This window comes from Carcharodon carcharias, chromosome 3 (assembly GCF_017639515.1).
Source record: "Carcharodon carcharias isolate sCarCar2 chromosome 3, sCarCar2.pri, whole genome shotgun sequence".
In the NCBI taxonomy this organism is placed as follows: domain Eukaryota; kingdom Metazoa; phylum Chordata; class Chondrichthyes; order Lamniformes; family Lamnidae; genus Carcharodon; species Carcharodon carcharias.
In genome coordinates, this window is record NC_054469.1 from 225825244 (window position 1) to 225848200 (window position 22957).

The 22957-nt window shown below is 46.4% G+C and overlaps 1 protein-coding gene across 3 annotated transcripts in view; it reads left to right on the forward strand.

Moving 5' to 3' along the window:
* Nucleotides 1–235: 235 nt before the first annotated feature.
* The window catches only part of LOC121276212 (sodium- and chloride-dependent transporter XTRP3A-like), a 50035-nt gene continuing 27313 nt past the window's right edge, over nucleotides 236–22957 (forward strand). For 2 of the 3 annotated variants that reach the window (XR_005942631.1, XR_005942632.1), the window contains exons 1-5: nucleotides 236–742; nucleotides 14965–15105; nucleotides 15210–15301; nucleotides 18265–18492; nucleotides 20952–21062. Coding sequence is in view for 1 of the 3 variants with exons in the window: in XM_041184379.1 (XP_041040313.1) it covers nucleotides 622–742; nucleotides 14965–15105; nucleotides 15210–15301; nucleotides 18265–18492; nucleotides 20952–21062 (693 nt within the window). In the remaining 2 variants the exon portion in view is untranslated. The remainder of the gene's footprint in view (nucleotides 743–14964; nucleotides 15106–15209; nucleotides 15302–18264; nucleotides 18493–20951; nucleotides 21063–22957) is intronic. The other variant, XM_041184379.1, reaches the window with a different exon arrangement.

Here is a 22957-nt window from a genome sequence, read left to right on the forward strand (position 1 = left end):
GGATGAACACCCCCTTTTGTAAAAACTCATGCAAGGTTGCCACCACCCATGAGGCTGTGGGGACTATACGGTGCCCGCCACCAAACTGCTAAACCCCAGGTGCTGCGACATGGCAACACAAGAGCTCACAACAGTACATCAAATGCCCTAGAAAATGTTGGCACATCCCTTATTTAGCCAACGCCGTTTTGTGACGCAGTAACAGCTGCAACTGCACACTTCTGCCACTGAATGTACCTTCACAGAGTCAGGAAGCAGAGGACCCTCCCCCTTCTCATCCCCATTCCTCCAGCATTACTAAAGAGAGGCGCCCTTGGCGAAAATTTTCGCTTTGTCCCCGACTCTCCGTGAGCGAGGAACCGTGAGAGATACGCGCCTCGCTGTGAACTATTTACCAACAGTCACTGTGTCGTCGTTAATAAGATTAAAAATTAAACATCTGATTTTTTTTCTCTTTCTTTCCTCTCTCCCCACCCCCTCACCCCCCTCCTCCTCCAACCCAAGCCAAGCCAAGCCCCACTGTGGAACATTCCTGGAGGTTTGTCCTCTCACTTTTACATTGAACGAGCAGCGTTTAAGTCACCTCAACGAGAGCCCACACTACAGGAGAGGTTTGCAGACATGGACGATGTTAGACCGTCGTGGGAGAACCCCATGCAGTTTGTCTTTGCCTGCATTTCGTTTGCGGTGGGACTGGGGAACGTCTGGCGTTTCCCTTACTTGTGTCAAATGCATGGAGGAGGTGAGCTGGGAATATTTTGAATTTTTCACTCTCGGGTCGGTAACGGGTGAGGGTAGCTCCACCGGTTGGTCTCCCGCGCCGTGCGGACAGACAGACAGACAGACAGAGGGAGGGGGAGAGATAGACAGACAGACAGAGACAGAGCGGGGTTGGTGAGGCAGAGGAGAGCCTTTTTTTTTCTGAATTAAACCTACCTCCCCCCCCCCCCCACCCTGGGTTATTTATTTCAGAAATCTTGTGGGGGCAGAACCTCCCTTTCCCTGGATTTGTAAATTTCACCCCCTTTCCCTGGGTTTGGGTTTGTAAATTTCACCACCCCCCCCCCCCCCCGTCTGGTCTGGCACGGCACTTCCGCGTGTTAAAATATCCGCTCTTTTTTTAATTTCCGAACCGTCAGCCATATTCCATGTGTCGGGGTCCGGGGGTTCTTTTTTTCTGTCTGCTGTTTCATTGTCTAATCCATCTACACAGCAGCAGGGGAGGGGAATCTGAAAAGTAGCGAGAACTTTAAACTGGGGGGGGGGGGGGGGGGGGGGGAAGGGTTTGAAATGTATCCACGGGCTTGTTACTGTATCAAATTGTTAAAAGTCAAGTACTGCGCAGGCTGGAAACCTGGCTACTGTATAAACTTTTTTTTCTTTCCCCTTTTAATACCTTCGCTATATAAACTTCATTCAGTGAAGGCTTTGTACGTGTCTCGCCTTGCTCGTCAGCACGTTTTAAGGTCTGACGTTGGCTGAATTATTGGCTTTCGCTAAAATTGGGTCGCAAAATTGTTTAACGTCTCCAGAACTGTGTAGATTTTTTTTTCTTCTTTTCACACCCCCCCCCCCCCCCCCATCCATCCATCCATCCATCCCCCCCAAAAAAGGGTTTCTGATTCCACCCTCTCATTAACTTGACGATGGCTCCACGTGTTGAAGTACAATGAACAGAAATTGCTGGCCCCTTTCTTTCTCGATGCTGGTTTGGCCCGAAGATCGAAAGAGGCCACGATTTTAGTCTCGTAAAAAAATTGCGTTCTGTTTATATAAATGATCCATCGTTTCTTGCCAATCGCCTTCTCTTGCAGTCCACATCTCCTGGCTTTTTAAAAAAAAATAAAATATAAATCCCCAAAATGTGTCTTAAGGTAAAATCGCAAATATTAGTTTTTTTTTCAGTTGCTCATCGTATTTCTTGTGACGTTTCTTTTAACAAAAAATCCCCTGTCAAGTGGGTGAAATAATTCTGCTTCCTTCTCTTTTGTCATTTTTGTGGAGATGGATTTTTTTTTGTTTAGTACCTGCGGAACTACGAAACGGATATTGATCGCACAGCTCTGTACTTACGTATAGGAGCTGCCTTCTCCTTTATTTGAACTTGGTGCAAATTACGTGTTTCCATTCTCGGGGTAGCTTTTGAATAATGCTATGTGATACTGCGTCAGCAGGAGACAGAGACAGAGACAGAAGGGCTGATTATCATTCCCAAGATGTCTTCAATGGTGCTCTAGGGCAGTTTCCTTCGAGAGTTTGAGCAGACTTAAAACAAAGGATCTTCAATATTTAGTAAGAGTTGGCAGCAGTCTCTTTGCCATTGTAACCTGGTACAGTGGGATAAGCGATTTGGCTTCCAATCAAAGGGGAAGTTAACAAAGGGAAACCAATTGTGTCAGTAAGAACTGGAACACTGGGTTCACTTATTTGATTTACCAGCAGTTGAAAATGAAGAAAACATGCTCATGCATTGCAAAATATCCCAAAGGACTTCAATCCAGAAAGTCAGCCATAATTCACGTGACTGTAGAGGTTGAATCACTTTGTGCAAACTCTGCCAGTACTGTCCAAAGACAAAACACTCATACACAATATTGCAAACAGTGAAGAATTCATATTTGGTTAATGATGCTTTTTAAGTGGCTCCTTGTGCCCAAGGTGAGTGGTAGAGGGAATGGGACATGTGCCGGCTCAGGCAACTACTGCCAATTGGAGGCGATCCTATGTAAACTGTAGCACAGCTGTGAACATGTGCAAAGTTTCCTCCGCAATATGCCTGGGTTCCAACCTTCAGGAGAGCAGCCCTGCCTACACCAAGGCAGCTTTTCAGTCCCTTATCAACGAACCACTCTGAGGCCTCTGAAATGTGAATTTATTTGGTTCCTGAGCGACAACTTAGGAACACGTTGATGTGGTTAGGAAGGTGTTTGAGGCCATCCCTACTCATTTTGCTCTGTGCTCCCCTAACCACCAGAAACTGTGGGCCTGAATTTCCTGGCTTCTGCAGCAAAAGGGAAGAAGGCCTTGCATTTATATAGCACCTTGCACACCGCTTTCCAGCCAATGAAATACTTTGAAGTGAGTTGCTGTTGTAATGTAGGAAATATGGCAGCCAATTTGTGCACAGCAAGGTCCCACAAACCAGCAACATGACAATGATTGGATGATTTTTTTTTGGGACGTTGATTGAGGGGGTAATATTGGCCAGGACACCAGGGATCACTCCCTGCTTTTCTTCAAAAAAAAAATGCAGTGGGATCTTTTGCACCCACCTGAGAGGGCAGGCGGGCCTTATTTAACGTCTCATCTGAAAGACAGCACCTTCAGCAATGCAGCACTCCCTCAGTACTGCGCTGGGGAGTCAATTTTCTTTGTGTTTGTCACTGGAGTGAGGCTTGAATCCACAAACTTGTGACTCAGGGGTGAGTCAGTGTGTGCTACACATTGAGCCACAGCGATGCATCTCAGCGGCAGGAGGTTTTTGCCCCTTGTTTCCAACCCTGACCCAGCCCACTTTCTGGGTCAAGGGTATTAACTAATAGTGGAGGTGGGAGAATCAGGTTTGATATAATTGGACCAAGGAAGATTAAGGACTTTTTTAAATTACTAGTTTTTGGTTTTGTGATTCTTTGGATGGCTGAAACCATCGTTTTTAAGTTTTTAAAATCCTCCCCCAGACTTTTAACATTGCTGGATGCCAATACCAATGCCAGGCTTTAAATAATAGATGGGACAGTATACCATTGGTACTCATCTACATAATACGCTGACACATATGTGAATGTTCGTGTTATATAACCATCCCTCATGAACTCCAATGGTAGAGAAAGGAGTGCGGAGCAAGGTCAGCATATGTGCAGAGTTCCGACTGCAGCTACTAAAACTTAAGTGGGTTTACAGCGCAGGGTCATTTAAAAAGAACGGTATGACCAAGTTGAACTGTAAAGCTGCAGAGTGTATGCACCCTTCACCTCATCAGGTCTAAACTGGATATGAGCTTAAATCAGAACGGAAGGATTGGTTTGATTTTGACAAATTAGTGTAACAATCTGACATCACCTGGAGATAATCTGAGAGTCTAATAGATTCAGAAGACATGAGCTCAAATATTACACTGACTGGGAAATTTAAATTCCAATGAAACAAGTCTGAAATAAAAAGTTAGTATCAGTCATGGTGACCCTGAAAGTACTGGATTGTCCTTAAGCACCCATCTCGTTCATTAATGACCATTAGGGAAGGAATTCCGCTGTCCTTACCCGGTCTGGCCTATGTGTCACTCCAGACCCGCAGCATAGTGGGTGACTCTTAACTGCCCTATGAAATGGCCTAGGAAGCCACTCGGTTGTATTCATTCAGTCATTCAGGGTCTGGCAATAAATGCTGGCCTTGCCAGTGATGGACTGCACCCCAAAATATTTTTAAAATGTATCTCCGTGACTTCCCATTCCGTATCTCTCTGTTGCTCCGCAGTCATTCAGTGTTTTGCCTTGTAAAGCTTTATGGGATATTTGTTAATATTTGATAGAAGTACTCTATCAATGTCGGTTATTGATCATTCTTGTGAATGGCAGAGAATATAAATTTATATCTAGAATAGAAGGACATGAACTTGCCTCAGCAACTCTCAAGGGAAACTGTCATATCTGAGCCAGGTCACCCAATAGGAAGTATTAAGCAGAAATAGATGGTTCTCTAAAAGGATGAAACAAAATGTGTAGAATCAGTGAACGGTCATTGTTACTAGATTTTCTCACAAGCTCGTGAGGAATAGAGTGAAAACCTGATAATATTTCTTGAGGAATGGTGCATGACATTGTGGAAATTTAATAAGCATGAGAAAAGTAACATGCAAAAATTGTATTGTGCAAAAAATGGTATGTAAGGTGTGAAATTCCAACTCTTATCTTATTTCCTGTTGTCATGAGTTTTGGTTGCATTTTTAAACAGCATTATAAATTGGAATATCAACATTTCCCACATAATTTTGTTGTGTCAACTAGGTTGCACTATCAAGTGAGTTTCTGTAGTCTCTTAGTTCTGTATGTATTCAATAACAGTATATTCATTCAGTGCCTACAGATAACATTATAAAAGTAGAGTGAGAATGCAAGTTTAAAAAATGTTGATGAAAAAAGGCTTGAAGACTTGAATGTTTTCACTGAGCAAAGACACAGTTCACAATACTTCCAAGTCTTGTGCCATCAGCAAATTTTGAAATTATGTCCTGTAAATCCAAGTCTGTCATTAATAGAGATCAAGAAAAGCAGTGGGTCTAGTACTGACCCTTGGAGAACCCCAATGTATACCTTCTGCCAGTCCAAGAAACAATTGTTTGTCACTACTCTGTTTCCTCTCACTCTCTCGATTCTTGTATCCATGCTGCCATTGTCGCTTTTATTTCAGGGGCTTTAACTTGGCTGACAAGATTGTCCTGTGGCACTCTATCAGATGCCTTTTGGAAGTTCACTTACACAACCGTATCAACGCCATTACCCTCATTAACCCTTTGTTACCTCATAGAAAAGATCAATCAAGCTAGATATACATGAGCTGCCTTGAACAAATCCTGGCTTTCCTTAATTAATCCACACTTATCCAAGTGGCAACCATCATCTTTTATCTCCCAGTGCCATGACAGTCTTCAGGGGGGTAAATTTTCAGAGACTCTGCCCCCAGCATGGGGTCTCACTCAACAGGAGCACAAATTACAGAACAGGGTGTGCATGGCAGCAAATCCAGTTTGGTTGTTCTGCCTCCAAGCATTTATCCTCATAGCTCCCAAAATCTATACTTCCAAGTTCTAACTTCCTTTAAAATGCCAGAATTGCTAAATATGCAAAAGAGTCCCATCAAAACCTCCCTTTAAAAAGAAGCAGGACAGGTATCTTGTTAAACGTGGAAGTGAAGATTCTAGGAGTATGTCCAGCTGTAGGTTAAGTGCATTATATGCAGTGCACAGTTGTGTAGGTAGCATCATCAGTTTTGGATAATGTAGATTGTAACATCACCTTGATGTCATGGTGTTTTCACTTAGGTTGAATTGTGTCTCAGCTCTTGAGCATTTTACCTGTTACTGATTTTCCTAAGGACAATAGGTAAATTAGGAGTGTTCCTGCCAATTGTACATTGCTTGCTTAATGGAGTAGGATAAATGGCCAAATATTCTTTCTCTTCACTCCCTAATTATGCAGCTTACTATTCCTGGCTTCCTTTTCACTTGTTCATCTGAGACCTTATGTCGTGGACATCTTGAGACCCCCTTGCCTATAGTTGCTGATTTTTGAAAACTGTAAAGCCTTTCGGTTTTAATTTTGGAACATTATTCAAATCTAAGCCCAAACATTAAAAGATTATACAATTTGAACTAAATTAACAGTATACCTCCCTTTTTCAATGTTTTTTGATGGGGCAGCACTATAAACTCAGTCGGCAAGCTGTAGATAGTGGTGTTGGCATGATTGTTAAGATTGTAACGCAATTAATGTGCAGTCATAATCAAAACTGGTGTGTTTTCGTTTATTGTAATGTTATGGTATTATTGTACAAGACAGACAGCTTCTCCATTCCGAGGTGCACATCAGAGATTCAAGCACACACTGACCGCCATTCTCCAAAATAGACTTATTTATAAATTTTCCCAATTTATAAATGTTTCTGAACTCACAAGTTGCTTCCTGAGTTTAAAAAAGAAAATCATCTTGCATATTCCTTTGCCGCCTGAAGCACTAAATTTACCTGGTAGAAATTCCCCTCATTGTTTGGAGAGTCTAGGATTAGGGGGCTAAGCCTAAAAGTTTATGCCAACCAGGAGTGCAATTGGGAAACACTTCTACACACACAGGACGGTAGAGGTTTGGAACTCCCTTCCACAAATGGCAGTTGATGCTAAGTCAATTGTTGATTTTTAAATCTGAGATTGGTGGTTAACAAAAATCTAAGGTGCTAAGGGAGATGGGGAAAGGTGGGTGTATGGAGTTAGATCACAGATCAGCCATAATCCCATTGAATGGCAGAACAGGCTCAAGGACCTAAATGGCTTCCTCCTGCTCCTATGCTCCTACTGTTTTGGTATTGTACTCTCTGATAAGCTTGCAGTGACTGAGAACAATGTGTTGTTTGCTGACTTTGGGTTCCTTATTTGTCAAGAGTAAAAGTAACAAGTGGATATCTCAAAATGTTTCTTTAAAAAACTGGCTGTGTGGAGATGGATTATGCTGTGGTGAATCATTAATTAATGTTAATGTTATCCACGGTTGTGTTCACAGTGGAGGAACTTGAGAAAATTACAATCATCAAGAAAGTGGCACTGAACAAATTGTTGGAGCTGTGGGCTGACAAATCCCCAGGTCCTAATGGACTTCATCCCAGGGCCTTAAAAGAAGTGGCCAGTGAGATAGTTGATGCATTGGTTTTAATTTTCCAAACTTCCCTATATTTGGGGAAGGTCCTATTAGATTGGAAAATAGCGAATGTAACTCCTTTATTCAATTAGAGAGGAGACAGAAAGGAAACTACAGGCTTGTTAGCTTAGGGAAAATGTTAGAAGCTATTATTAAAGGCATTTTATCAGGGCACTTGGATAATTTCAAGGCAATCAGCAGTCAACATGGTTTATGAGACAGCAATCACGTTTAACCAATTCATTGGAGTTCTTTGAACATGTATATGTGCTGTGGATAAAGGGGAACAGGTGGGTGTACTATTCATAGATTTCCAGAAGGCATTTGATAAGGTGCCACAGGTTATTGCAGAAAATAAAAGCTCGTGGTGTGGGGGATAACGAGGATTGCCTAGCAAACAGGAAATATAGATTAGACATAAATGGGTAATTTCCTGGTTGGCAAGATGTGACGAGTGGAGTGCCACAGGGATCAGTGCTGGGGCCTCAACTTTGTACAATTTATATAGATGACTTGGGTGAAGGGACCAAAGGTGTGGTTGCTAATTTTGCTGATGATACAAAGATAGGTAGAAAAGTAAGTTGTGAAGAGGATGTAAGGAGACTACAAAGGGACAAAGGTTAAGTGAGTGGGCAAAAATCTGGCAAATAGAGTACAATGTGGGAAAATGTGAAATTGTCCATTTTGGCAGGAAGGATAAAAAGGCATATTCTCTAAATGATGAGAGGATGCAGAGGGATCCAGGTGTCTTATTGCATGAATAGCAAAAGGCTAGTATGCAGGTACAGCAAATAATTAGGCAAGCTAATAGAATGTTATCATTTATTGCGAGGGGAATTGATTACAAAAGTAGGGAGATTATGCTTCAGTTGCACAGGGCATTGGCAAAACAAATCTGGAGTACTGTGTACATTATTGGTCTCCTTATCTAAGGAAGGTTATAAATGCATTGGAAGCAATTCAGAGAAAGTTTGATAAACCAATACCTGTATTGGGTAGATTGTTTTATGAGAAAAGGTTGGGCAGGCTAGGCTTGTACCACTTTAGAAGAGTAAGCGGCGACTTAATTGGAACATAAGATCTTGTGGGGTCTTGACAGAGTGGATAGGGAGAGGATGTTTCCTCTTGTGGGAGAATCTAGAATTAGGGGTCACTTTAAAAATAAGGTGTCACTCATTTAAGACAAAGATGAGGAGTATTTTTTTCTGAGGGTCGTGAGTCTTTGGAACACTTCCTCAAAAGGTTGTGGACGCAGCGTCTTTGAATAGTTTTAAGGCAGAGGTAGATAGGTTATCGAGAATCTTTCACCCCCTTGTTTATGGGGTTAGACAGGAATGTGGAGCAATCAGATCAGACATAATCTTATTGAATGGCAGAGCAGGCTCGAGTGGCCTACTCCTGCTCCTAGTTCGTATGCTCATCGTATGTTTGTATTCTGACAGGGGACTCGCAACGTGAGGTGAAAAGTCCCCCATAAGTTGCACCTTGTCAGAGAACATACTTGTCTTCTGCCCACCTGTCCTAATGCCATTGATAGCTAACCTTAGGGGGCATTTCCAGTCTTATCCCATGGATTCTCCCCAGCTCACCCGCAGGGAATTGGATACCTTTCCCAAATTGATCCTCTGTTCCCTGAAGGGAATTTCAAAATGTCACTGCCTACTTTTCTTTGGCCAGAATCTGGATTGGTTGCTGTGTCCCAGCACAGAAAGGGGGTGTCTCTGTCACCTCCGCAGGGCTGATGTTATATTCTGTTCACTGGATTTTTCAGTAGCCTTATCCCCAGGATTTGGCTTGAGGAGTTGGTATGTGGAATTTCTAGGCCTTTGTCTTTTTGAGAGGCAGTTACTGCCAGCTCCCAACAAATTGTTCTTAATGACATTGGTTCAAAGCAGTGGCTGGATGTGGCTGATAATTTTACTAGTCCCTGCTACCAGCACAGGGCCCTGTGCACATCGCAAATTTGATTTGTCAACAATGTTCTGACCAATAAAATAAATTCATGCACAATGTATGCCTGCCAAATAACTGACCAGAGTTTCTTTACAACAATATAGGTAGTTTCTTCCCTACAGTCAGTCTGGAGTGGAAAGCAGAATGTGTACTTGCCTACATAACTCAGAAATCGGGGTTGGGGTGTGTCAAGATTTCATTCTTAAACGTGGTTTAATCACCAGGTTGCCTCTTGGGTTTTCTTCTGGAGGCATGTTCTCAGAAAAGTTTGTTCCTGTTCTCTTCCACTTCTGACCACGTCTGTCCGACTGGTAAGAGAGGGGCAGTGTATTTGCTATTCTGAGTCCATAAAGCAGCTTCGCTTTGTCAGTATAAGAAACGCTGTCTGGAATATGCCTTAGTAGAAGCCTATTCAGCCTGTTTTTCTCCACCACGTTCTCCAAAGCCTTCCATGGTAGTGAACCTGGAGTTGAAGTTCCTCCCCGAACTGCCTCCCTGCCTGCTCCAAACCCATCTCGTTCACCAGACCTGAAGGGATCCTGATCCCTTCTTCCCTCCATGTTCAACTCCCAATCTCCACCTTGTCCTCCTTCAACGCTTCTCTACACCCCCCCACACCCCCAAAAGAAACGCAACCTGCCATTTCTGACAGCTCCCTCTTCATCCCATTTCCTTTTCAGGGGAGAAAAGTTCAAAGCTGGGGGCCGTAACGATCTAGATAGTCATTAATAAATCCAACAAGGACCTGTGATTCTGGCGACCTTCAGAGGAGGCCAAGGTGGATCATCCACTCAGCACTTCTAGCTGATGATTGTTGCAAATGCTTCAGCCTCATCTTTTGCACTGATGTGTTGGGCTCCTCCATCATTGAAGATGGGGATATTTGTAGAGCCTCCTCCTCCATTGAGTTGTTTCATTGTCCACCACCATTCACGACTGGATGTGGCAGGACTGCAGATCTTAGATCTGATCCATTGGTTGTGGGATCGCTTAGCCCTGTCTATTACTTGCTGCTTATGCTGTTTGGCACACAAGTAGTCCTGTGTTATAGCTTCACCAGGTTGACATTTTATTTTTAGGTATGCCTGGTGCTGTTCCTGGCATGCCCTCCTATGCTCTTCATTGAACCAGAGTTGATCCCCTGGCTTGATGGTAATGGTAGAGTGGGGGATATGCTGGGCCATGAGGTTACAGATTGTGTTCGAGTACAATTCTGCTCCTGATGGTCCACAGCACCTCGGGCGCTAGGGATACCGTGGTGTACATGTTCATGGATCCCTGAAGGCAGCAGCACAGGTGGATATGTTGGTTAAGATAGCATATGGGATGCTTGCCTTTATTAGCCGAGCCATAGAACATAAGAACAGGGAGGTTATGTTGGAGCTGTATAAAATGCTAGTTAGGCCACAGCTGGAGTACTGTGTGCAGTTCTGGTCACCACACTATAGGAAGGATGTGATTGCACTGGAGAGGGTGCAGAGGAGATTCATCAGGGTGCTGCCTGGGCTGGAACGTTTCAGCTATAAGAGAGACTGGATAGGCTAGGGTTGTTTTCCTTAGAGCAGAGAAGACTGAGGGGGGACCTGATAGAGGTATACAAAATTATGAGGGGCATTGATGGGGTAGATAGGAAGAAACTTTTCTACTTAGCTGAGGTATCAATAACCAGGGGGAATAGATTTAAGGTAAGAGGCAGGAGGTTTAGAAGGGATTTGACGAAATATTTTTTCACCCAGAGGGTGGTTGGAATCCGGAACACATTTGCCTGAGGGGGTGGCAGAGACAGGAGTCCTCATAGCATTTAAGAAGTACTTAGATGAACACTTAAAATGCCACAGCATACAGGGCTACGGGCTAAGTACTGGAAAATGGGATTAGAATAGATAGGGGCTTGATGGCCAGCAAGGACACGATGGGCCGAAGGGCCTGTTTCTGTGCTGTATAACTCTAGGGCATGGTGGGGGGTGGGGAACCTTTGTCTTAAGTGCATGGGTGGAATGTGGAGTTTTCTATCACAGGCACTGATTGATGATCTAACTGGGGGAGTACAAGAGGTAGAAATGAGTAGAAGGATATGTCAGTAGGGTGAAACAAAGTAAATAATTGGTTGGTTACAGCAGAGAAGGAAATCTTCAGGCTTGTGTCTGTGCTAGCTGTCTGCAAGAGCTACTCACTAGTCTCACTCCTCTGCCCTTTCCCCTCAGCCCGGCCAATTATTTCCTCTTCGGATAATGATCCAATTTTCTTCTGAGAACCACGATTGAATCTCTCCACCGCAGTCTCAGGAAGTGCATTCCTGATCCTAACCGCTTGCTGCAGAAGAGATTTTTTCTTTGTGTCTCCTCTGGTTTTTAGGAAAAAGAGAATGGGAGGCATCTCACGTGGAACATAAATGCCAGATGGGCTGTTTCTGTGGAAAACTTGCTCTAAAATACCACAGCTTGTTGGGGCCTTTGCAAAATTGGCTGCTGCGTTTTCTACATTGCAACAGGAACTGAACTAAACTATAATACTTCATGGGCTGTGAAGTGCTTTGGGGTGCCCTGAGGTGGTGGAAGGCAGCACCAGAAATGTCTGCCTTTCGTTCTACTCATGAGTTAGTGTTTTACTCTCGGCGGGTGGGTGAAATTTTAGCCATTAACATTGTAAATCTTTCCATTGTATGTTTCGCCTTTTCAAGTAGCTGACGGTGTTCAGAAGCTGCCACTATATACGTGGAGGTGGAAAGAAGGTTCAGAGGGAAACACTAGCACAGCAGGGAAGTGAAAATGTTGAGGCAGGGGGAGGGGGGGAGGGAATGGGTTGAGGAGATGGAGGGTGTTGAGGGGGTGGGGGGGGGGGGGGTCTTGCCCAATTTGGCACTTGAGCATATTTGTCTGAGGAAAGCAATGGAGTTTGTCTGACAGGATGCAAAATCATTGAGGGTGGCCTTGTCTCCCTCCCCCCAAACTAGCTGGTTTTCCCCTCCCACTCCCCAACCCCTCCCCTCCCACTCCCCAACCCCTCCCACTCCCCAACTCCCTCCCCTCCCTGCTCACCCCATCCGACCCACACTTACCCCACCCCAGGGTTCAATCTTTTGAAGAAGGCTCTGGGCGTAATACCGGCAGTGGCCACCGCTTCCCGTGGCACTGTGGTTCAAGAGAGCAGCCGGCCTCTAATTGGCCAGCAGCTCTTGGGGGTGGGATTTCTACCCGACAGAGGACTTCCTTGAGTGGTGGGGTTGTGGGGTGCAATGCTGCCCAGGAGACTGCCTGATTGCCCTGAAATAGAGTCAGGCCTCCCAGCGAAAAGTGATATGGGCCTCCCGCTGGTTCTCCGACCAGTAAGTGGGACCCCCTATTTCACCTGTTAATTCTGCTCCATATCACTGGTGGAGCTTCACCTGTGGCATCATGGGTCCAGGAGCATAGTGATTATAATACTGGACCAATATGCGAGTGGTTAGGAGCTGGAATGCACTGAGGATGGAGGCAGGTTCAATCTAGGCCTTCAAACAAGAATTGGAGGGTGTAGGTGAGGGGGCGAGAGGGGGGCAAGTGGGGGTGGGGGTGGGGTGGTGGGGGGGGTAGGTGGGGCGTGTGAGGGGGTGGTGGGAGGGGTTAGGGGTGGGGGTGAAGGGGGTGGGGGTGAGGGGGGCGGTGGGAGGGGTTAGGTGTGGTGTGGGGGGGCGGTGGAAGGGGGTAGGTGGGGGTGTGGGGGGGCGGTGGAAGGGGGTAGGTGGGGGGTGTGGGGGGCGGTGGAAGGGGGTAGGTGGGGGTGTGGGGGGGCGGTGGGAGGGGGTAGGTGGGGGTGGTGGGAGGGGTTTGGTGGGGGTGGGAGGGAGTAGGGGGTGGTGGTGGTGGTGGGGGGGTGGGAGGAGGTGGGCGATGGTGGTGGGGCAATGATAAGTGAAATCTAACCTGCCAAAAATAACTCCCTTCCACTGAAGACAAACTTCAATTCATTACTGGTTACACTGCAGGTTTCAAAGATAATTGCTCAGCGCATTTCAAAAGTTAATCCTTCACAAATGTCCTTTTCATTGGCCTGCATATTGTAAACATTAGCTAACAGCTCTGCAGTATATACTAACCACTTCAGGGCTCTCCTAGTCCTCTCAGCCATTACTAATCAGATATAAATCTCTTATGGTCTTAAGGTAATGTGCATTTTGTTACATTTGAACAGTAATTATCTGACCAAATGAATTCTTATTGCCTTTTAAGCAACATTTTTGGAATGTGCGGGCGATTTCTTTACAGACTGGGTCCCTTTACATTTTTTTTGTTGCAGCTCACGCATGGTAATTCAAAGAGGTCGACTTAAACCTGGCTTGTGCGGGGGTGGGGGGGGACTTTGGGGTTTCTGTGCGGCCCCTTCGAGGGGCTGGTAAGACGAGCTGGGTGTGAAACTGGACTTGGTAGCACCTGTTGTTTGTGTGCGGTGGGTGCTGTTCTGGGGGCCAATGTGGCATCCTATTCGCATGCATGCTTTAGCTGTGAAACATGCCAGCTGCCATGTTGGTGAAGCCAATAGTGCACGTGTGCAGTTGCTATCTGCTGGATGTATGTAGAACAGGCAGATCATGACGTCTGTCAGTGTACAACGCTAATTTGATGCGAGTGGTGCCCTTGTGGAGCTCAACGTTTCAGTCAGTGCTCTCTCTCAACCTCAAACAGCTGAACGTGCATTAAGCAGCAAAAAAGCACCCCCCCCCCCCCAAAATCTTTTTCCCCCGGCCAGTGCTATTTAAAGGGATCATCAACTCGCGCAGGTTAGTTGCTGGGGTTAATTAAGCAGGTGCTGACAGACTTTTTACTGACCTCTGAACAAAGCAGTTGCTCCCAGTCACGGGTTAGCTAGCAGGCATTCACCTTGGAATACAGCATGACTCAGAGAATAAACAGAGGTCACGCAGAGCAGGACAAACTGCTGGAAGAGGAAGGGAAGAAGGAATTGGAGGCCATGTCCACCCAGGGAGTAATTTTTCTACCTGAAAGTCGATGAGGACTGATGTGTGAGCTGTCTGAGCTGCAATAAGGACATACTCACTTCCACCTGCTGCAACCATGACTGTGGCCTCAAAGCAGGGAAATGACTGCATTTTCAGTGGTTCTGAAGGTGATGAACCTTTGTGCATCTGACTCATTCCAGGCTGGAACTGGAGATATTTGAAGTACCTTGCAGTTTGCCATCCACTTTTGAGAATGGGATGTCAATGAAGCTCTCTATTCAGAGAGAGCTAAATACATTCCATTCTCTCTTGATAGAGACAAGCAGATGAAAGTTGTGTGAGGGTGGTGGTGTAGTTGGTAAGATATGGTATTTCAAAAGGCATTCACTGACCTTGACCACTTGTGTGAGGTCATTGAACTTCTTGCAGCTCTGCATTGAGGTCATTGAGGCTTCACTCCAGGCACATTACAAGTATGCACCTCCTAACCCGACAACCACAGTTTCAATCTGTTCCTATTTATAGGAGCACAAGTGAATTCCCAGTTTAATACCCACCACCTGCACACAATGAATATGCAACTAACAGTAGAACCCATGTAGCACCGGATTAATGTTTATAATGCCCACCCTATTGGATTTCCACAACTGATCCTGTTTTTGTCTCTTTCAGGTGGATTTTTAATTCCTTATGCGATAATGTTAATTGTGGAAGGACTGCCTTTGTTTTACCTGGAACTGACGTTAGGTCAACTGATGAGGAAGGGAAGCATTGGAGCTTGGAAAGGTGTCAACCCATATTTGGTTGGTGTTGGTATGTAACTTCATATTTTGTTCTCCTCCTTGAACTTTAATCTGGCGATATGACCCACTCGTTTTTGTTGAGTTACGAATTTCTCTCCCTTCCCCAAAAAACAGGTGCAGGAAGTCTGGTTATATCATTCCTGGTTTGTGTCTACTACAACGCCATTGTCTCCTGGAGTCTTTGGTATCTGTTCCATTCGTTTGAGGTAAGTAGAACCACAGACTGTTGCACTATACGCTTCCCAAATGAAGTCTCTGTTTATACTCTCCTGTGGCCACTTGGCAAAATTGTACACGATTCTCCAGTTGAGGCCTCTATTGTGCCTCTATTTACAAAGCCCAGGATCCCATATAAAGCCAGCATAACTTTGGCCCATTTTGTCAGGTGTCTACCATTCCATTGCTGTTGCTGGGTCAAAACCCTGGAGCTCCCTCCCGAACAGCACTGTGGGTGTACCTACACTACATGGACTGCAGCGATTCAAGAAGGCAGCTCACCACCAACTAGGGATGGGCAATAAATGCTGGCCAACTCCGTCAATGAATAAAAACAAAAACTTTGTGGGGGGGATTTTAAGGCATTGGCGAAGGTACAGAAAAGATTTACAAGGATGGCTCCAGCAATGAGGGACTCCAGTTATGAAGACAGATTGAAGAAGCTTGCATTGTTTTCCTTAGAGAGATTTGATAGAGGTATTCAAAATCATAAGACATAGACATAGGAGCAGAAATTAGATCATACGGCCCATCGAGTCTGTTCTGCCATTCAATCATGGCTGATAAGTTTCTCAACCCCATTCTCCATCTTCTCCCCATAACCTTTGACCCCCTTACCAATCAAGAACCTATCTATCTCTGTCTTAAATACACTCAATGACCTGGCCTCCACAGCCTTCTGTGGCAATGAATTCCATAGATTCACCACTCTCTGGCTAAAGAAGTTTCTCCTCATCTCTGTTCTAAAAGGTCTTCCCTTTACTCTGAGGCTGTGCCCTCGGGTCCTAGTCTCTCCTACTAATGGAAACATCTTCCCCACATCCACTCTATCCAGGCCTTTCAGTATTCTGTAAGCTTCAATCAGATCCCCCCTCATCCTTCTAAACTCCATCGAGTATAGACCCAGAGTCCTCAAACGTTCCTCATATGTTAAGCCTTTCATTCCTGGGATCGTTCTCGTGAACCTCCTCTGGACCTTCTCCAGGGCCAGCATATCCTTCCTGAGATACGGGGTCCAAAATTGCTCACAATATTCTAAATGTGGTCTGACCAGAGCCTTATAAAGCTTCAGCAGCACAACCCAGCTATTATATTCTAGTCCTCTCGAAATAAATATCAACATTGCATTTGCCTTCCTAACTACCGACTCAACCTGCAAGTTAACCTTAAGAGAATCCTGGACTAGGACTCCCAAGTCCCTTTGCACTCCAGATTTTTGAATTCTCTCCACATTTAGAAAATAGTCTATGCCTCTATTCTTCCTACCAAAGTGGATGACCTCACACTTGCCCACGTTGTATTCCATGTGCCACTTCTTTGCCCATTCTCCTAACCTGTCCAAATCCTTCTGCAGCCTCCCCGCCTCCTCAATACTACCTGTCCCTCCACCTATCTTTGTATCATCTGCAAACTTAGCCAGGATACCCTCAGTTCATCATGAGGGGTCTGGACAGAGGAGATAAGGAGAAGCTTTCCCACTCGTGAAAGGATTGAGAACCAGAGGGCACAGGTTTAAAATGATAAGAAAAACAGCAAAAGTGACATGAAGAGAAATGTTCTACACAGCAAGTGGTTAGGGTCCGGAATGTGATGTCAGAGTGAGGTGGAGGCAGATTCAATTCAAAAGAGAATTAGACTATTATCTGAAAAGGAAGAATGTGCAGGGTAATGGGAGAAGGTCGGGGGGGGGTGGGTAGTGGCACTAGGTGAGTTGCTCATTCAAAGAGCTGGTGCAGAAACGATGGGCCGAATAGCTGTCTCCTGCACCATAACAATCCTGTGGTGATGCACTTCAATTATCCAGATAGATTAAAGAAGCTCGGAGAGAAGGCAGAGAGGAGATTTGATAGAGGTGCTCAAAGTCATGAGGGGTCTGGACAGAGGAGAAACTGGTGGAAGGGCCAAGAACTTTGCTTAATTTAATGCAGAGTCTGGTTAGGGTCTGAAATGCACTGCCTGAGAGAGGTGGAGGCAGATTCAATCGTGGCTTTCAAAAGGATATTAGATAATAGTCTGAAGAGAAAAAGCTTGCAGAGCTATGAGGAAAAGGCGGGGGCGTGGGACTAGCTGAGTTGCTCTTGCAGGGAGCTGACATGAATATGACGGGCCGAATGGCGGCCTCCTGTGCTGTAACCATTCTAATAAAAGGGGGGAGGTGTCGACATTAGGGCCACATGCAGGTCCTGAGCCCCCAAGAATGACCTGTGCTGTAGCAGTTCTGTGATTCTGAGCAGTGGGACCATATTGGCAATATTCCTGAATTTGGCCTCTTGATTGGCTACCACTGGGCCCATGATCCGATTTAAGGACTGCAGGCGGGTTCCTGATGCTGCCCGGTCCAATCAGAGGGCTGGCAGCCCTGGAGCCTGTGCAGTACCCATCCGGAGAGGTGGCCTCTACCGAGACAGGCCTGGGGTGGGGGGGTGGGGGGGTGGGGAGAGACCCCCTCCCCTGTCAGATGAGCCTTTGGGGCTGTGTGAGGTTGCCCCCTCCCCTCCCCTTGGGCATGGAGCTTCCTGGTCCGATGTTCCTCGCAGGAAGCCTGCTTCCATGCAACCGGCCTTTAATCTGGTCTGTAGTTATTCAAAGAGGCTGTCTGTCTGTCTGTCTGTCTTTCAGCAAACAGCCCATTGCTCAGGAGCTCCCCCAGTGGCAGGACCATGTCATGGCACCAACCTGGCATGACTCCTTGGCATTGAAAGGCCCACCTGCCTCCCAGTCCTTTGCACTGGCCTCAATAGTCTTCGATTCAGGTGAAAAAAGTCTGTGCTGTCCAACAGTAAGAACCTGTAGGGGCTCTTTTTATAGTCAGCGTGATCGATACACTCATTCCATTCCTTCACAGTGATGAAGAAATGCTGCTTTATGTGTTTTTTTAAAAAAAAATCATCCACATCTATTGGTTTTACTTACATTAATACTTGGCTTTTATTGTTGTTTCTCCTTCATGCAGAACCCTCTACCTTGGGCTACTTGTCCTATAGGGAATAACAATACTGCAATTGTGGAAGAATGTGCAAAAAGTTCTGCTACCGAATACTTCTGGTACAGGGAGACATTAAATATCTCTCCCACAATCAATGACAGTGGATCATTGCACTGGGGGATGATTCTATGCCTCATCCTATCCTGGCTAATAGTTTACCTCTGCATTATTAAAGGAACCGAATCCACTGGCAAGGTACTGTAACTGTTATTGACTTAACACGGACTTTGGAAGTCTCTGCACCTGCGGCATATAAAACGTAGAACGATCCTTTTAAAAGAATTCCGTGGCTCAGGGACCTTTACAAACTGGTCCATGGCAAAAACAGGTGCATTGTTTAACTTGAAGGTGATTGTTCAGACTCTTTTTCGGTGGGTACGTTACATTAGTTTCTACAGTGAGGTTGAGAGTAGACATTTTAGCGAGCTGTGATTCTGTCAGATATTAGAGAAGTTAATATATTAATCATTTTAATAGTCCAGTCTTTCTGCTTCAATGCTTATGAACCACGAGGCTTGCAGGTTTACCCCATCAGCTTCATCTGTGCTTAAACACATTCCAGATAAACAAAATAGTCAGCTGTCCTTTTGGAGTGGTGTTGGGGAGGTGGGGGGGGGGGCGCATTATGGATTTTGAACAGGAGCAGGATCAGCACCAGCAGCTTTTCCTCAGCAGGAGATGTTTAACTTTTCCTGTGCCTGATTTTGCTTGAAGCAATTGGTTGGCTACACCCCCTATGCAGAAGTGAGGGTCCTTGAGCGGGTGCAGAGGAGATTGACCAGAACGGCTCCAGGAATGGGAGGTGTGAGCTACGAGGTTGGGTTGGAGAAGCTGGGGCTGTTCTCAAAGGAGATTGAGGGGAGATTTGATAGCGGTGGAGAAGCGGTCAGCTAAGGTGGAGAAGCGGTCAGCTAAGGTGGACAAAGGAAAGCTGTTCCCATTCACTAGGGGACACAGATTTAAAGTTTTGGCAAGAGATGCAGGGGGAGATGAGGAAGAACCATTTTTACACAGTGACTGGGTAAAGCGCTGGAATACGCTGCCCAGGAGAGTGATGGAAGCAGACATTGGATGTTTTCAAAAGGAAATTGATGGGCACTAGGAAATACACTTTCAAGACTGACTAGTTGCTCTACAGAGAGCCAGTATGGACTGGGTAGGCCAAATGGACTCCCTCTGTGCCATAATTACCCTGAGCAGAATTTAATGGGACCAGCCCACCCACCCCACCCCACCCCCACCCTTAGCGCCAATGAGACCAATTAATGACCACTTAAGAGTCGCTTTCCACCCGGAATCGATTTTTGAGGAGGTCAGGGGTGGGGTTGGAAGCCCAGCAGGTCACCCTGCCTTGGGCAAGAATGAGGAAGGGGTGGCTACTGGCCCTCTTTCCACACCATGCACCTCCCCACCCCACTGGATCTCTTTCTCCCCTCCCCACCCCCCCCACTGCTGAGATCTGTCTAGCCACCCACCAGACCTTCCCACAATGCCCCCCACCACGCCACCACCCTCTGGCAGCCCCCACCCCCACATCCCTGCCGCAACAGCCCACACACTGGGACTGTTTGTAGTCCCAGCAATGGCCACTGCTCCCAGTGGTGCTTTTGAGCCTGCAGAGCTACCAGCCAATCAGATGGGCTGGCAAGCTCTGTGGGGGCGGGACTTCTTCCCCAGCAATGGGTGGAATTCTCACCTCCAGCCAGTTAACACTTGGAGCGTTATTGGCTGAGGGGCAGCCGTCATTGATAGGGATGCGTGCTGACTCTTCGGGTGGTGGGTGGGGAAGCCCTGCCCCCACCCTCTCATGACTCTTTGAGAACCGGACATGCCTCCGGTGTAGCTGCACTGCCGCTGCCGACTTTCTGTCCGCCACGCGAGCTAGAGTTGCCAATCCTGCTTGGCCATGTTCCTGGAGGTTTCATCATGTGACCTCTATCTTCCCAATGCTTCATTGCCCAGGCTGCCGTCATTGGTCATGTGACATGTCTGTCTGCAACCCATCATCCTCCCCCAGCAGTTTTGTGAAGTGAACAGCTTCTTGATTAATCCCAGTGGGATGATTCCGTCAAACGGTCACCAGTTTCCCAAACACCAATTTTCTTTTATAACCAGACTAAAATGTTCTGAGGAAAATCGACGCTCAATCTATTCCCCCCCAACCCCAACCAGGTTTTGCTTGCAGCCATGGCCAAGAGGTTGGCCTGATTCCCGGGGACTCCAGGGTAATCCTGGACGGTTGACAACGCTGCCCTAAATCCTGGCCTGGCCGGGCTTATTTTTAAGTGTCGGACATACGTTTGTTATGGGATTTACCCCTCCCCGCGTAGAGGAGGCACCCCACCCGAGAGTGAGGAAAAGCTGGCAGAGACTTGGAGGGGTCATGGGGTTGATTCCGCTTTCCCCTGTGCGGGGCAGCGCTCCAGGGGGGTGTCGCTTGGGAAGTCGTAGACTTGAGGTAGTGGGTTTTGCATCCTCCACACCAGTGCGCACACCCAGAATGCACCCTAATATCCCAGGCCATCGTTATAGAGGGAGTTGTAACATTGGAATGATTAACCATTTTGTAATAGCTAACGCTGAACAAAACTTTTAAGTTAAACGTGATTTACGAAAGGCCGATTCTAACCTCCTTCTCCTTCTCCCTGATATAGGTGGTCTATGTGACAGCCTGCTTCCCATATGTGGTGCTGATTATATTTCTAATTCGAGGGGTAACACTGCATGGAGCAGGCAATGGGCTTGTATACATGTTCACTCCAAAGGTATTGTATCATAGTGTCTTTGATAATATTCATTCAGGGTTACACTCCAGGTCAATACTCTGTTCAGTTAGATCTACTCCATGAAAGCCATCAATAGAACTGATATTACTACAGTGATATTGCTGATATTTGGCAACATGCCAAAGCTGGAAATGCTTGCGATAAAAGCAAAATACTGTGGATGCTGGAAGTCTGAAATAAAAACAGAAAATGCTGGAGAAACTCAGCAGGTCTGGCAGCATCTGTGGTGAGAAACTGAAGCAAGGCTGAATCGTTATCTCTGCTTCTCTCTCCACAGACGCTGCTAGACCTGCTGAGTTTTTCCAGCATTTTCTGTGTTTATATTTGATATTCTTGTTTGTCCTGATGAGTGCAAGATGAATATCTTTGGCAACTTGTCTGTGTTTACTGCAAGATTCAAGGCCTGTGCTATCAAGCAACTGTTAATATTAACACTGTCCTTCACAGAAGAGAAAGACTTGCATTTACGTAGCACCTTTCACTGCCTCAGGACATCCCATACTAATTTATAGCCATGATATATTTTTGAAGTGTAGTCATTGTTGATATGTAGGAAAGATAGCAGCCAATTTGCGCACTGCAAGCTCCCACAAACGGCACTATAATGGACAGATAATCTGTTTTGTGTGATGTCTTTTGAGGGATAAATACTGACCAGGACGCCAGAGATAATTCCCCACATACCACCACCCCTCCCCAACCCCACCGCTCCTCTTCAAAATACCGCAATGGGATCTTTACATCCACCTGAGAGGACAGGCACTCGTGCGTAATGCCTCATTTAAAATTCGGCACCTCCAGCAGTGCTGCACTCCCTCAGTACTGCACGGGAGTGTCAGCCTTGAGTTTTTTGATCAAGTCCTGGCGTGGGACTTGAACCCACAACCTTCTGACTCAGTGATGAGACAGCTCCACTGGAACAAGCCCTTGCATTTGCCACTCGAGCATGAGTTGGCCGAGGCTCTCGTATCTTTTTTTCTCTCATTTGTTCATTGGATGTGGCCATCGCTGACAAGGCCAGCACTTTTTCCTCATCCCTATTTGCCCTTGGGGGCAGTTGAGAGTCAACTGCATTGCTGCGGGTCTGGGGTCACGTGTAGGCCAGACCAGGTAAGGACGGCAGATTTCCTTCCCTGAAGGACATTAGTGAACCAGATGAGTCTTCACAACAATCAAGGATAGTTTCATGGGGCGGGAGCTGGGAGCTCCTGAAGCAAAGTCCACACGGCACCGTCCTGCTCTATACCAGCCTGCCCTGCAGCCATAACAGGGCCGGTGTGGGACTCCCATCCCTCAATGGAGGGAGGGAGATGGGGGGGTGGGGTTGGTGCAGTCCCACCCTTGGGAGCTGCCAACCAATGTGACTGGCTGGGTCAATGTGATTGGCTGCATCAGCCCCAGCAGTGCCAAGAGCACGTTAGCGGGCACCACTGGGACGGCTAAAGGAACAGGAAGGGAGCCCAATGGATCCCCAGAGATGGGTAAGTCAGGGGTCTTGGGCAGGGAGGGCTAGGGAGTTGGGGTGGGATGGTGGATTTAACGCAGAAGGTTGGGGGGCGCGGGTGGGATGGTTCCTATGTTAGAGAATCCACCCCCCTGACAGGCAAAGGGCAGCCCCCGAAGATAGAACTCCTCCTCCTTCCCGCCCTTTAAAGAAAATATTTAAAAGATCAGGCTCCCTGCTCCTGCCTGACCAACCACCCAGCCCTTTTATGACATTGGCAGCTTATTATTAGGGTCAGTTGGCTTGGTAACAAGCCTAACTAACTTTTAATTACCTATGTAAATATGGCGGGCAGGCTGCCGATTTTCAGTGCCTGTCTAAACCCCCCCCCCCAACCAGTATTATAGGGGTGAGCTTGGGTGGGTGGGAA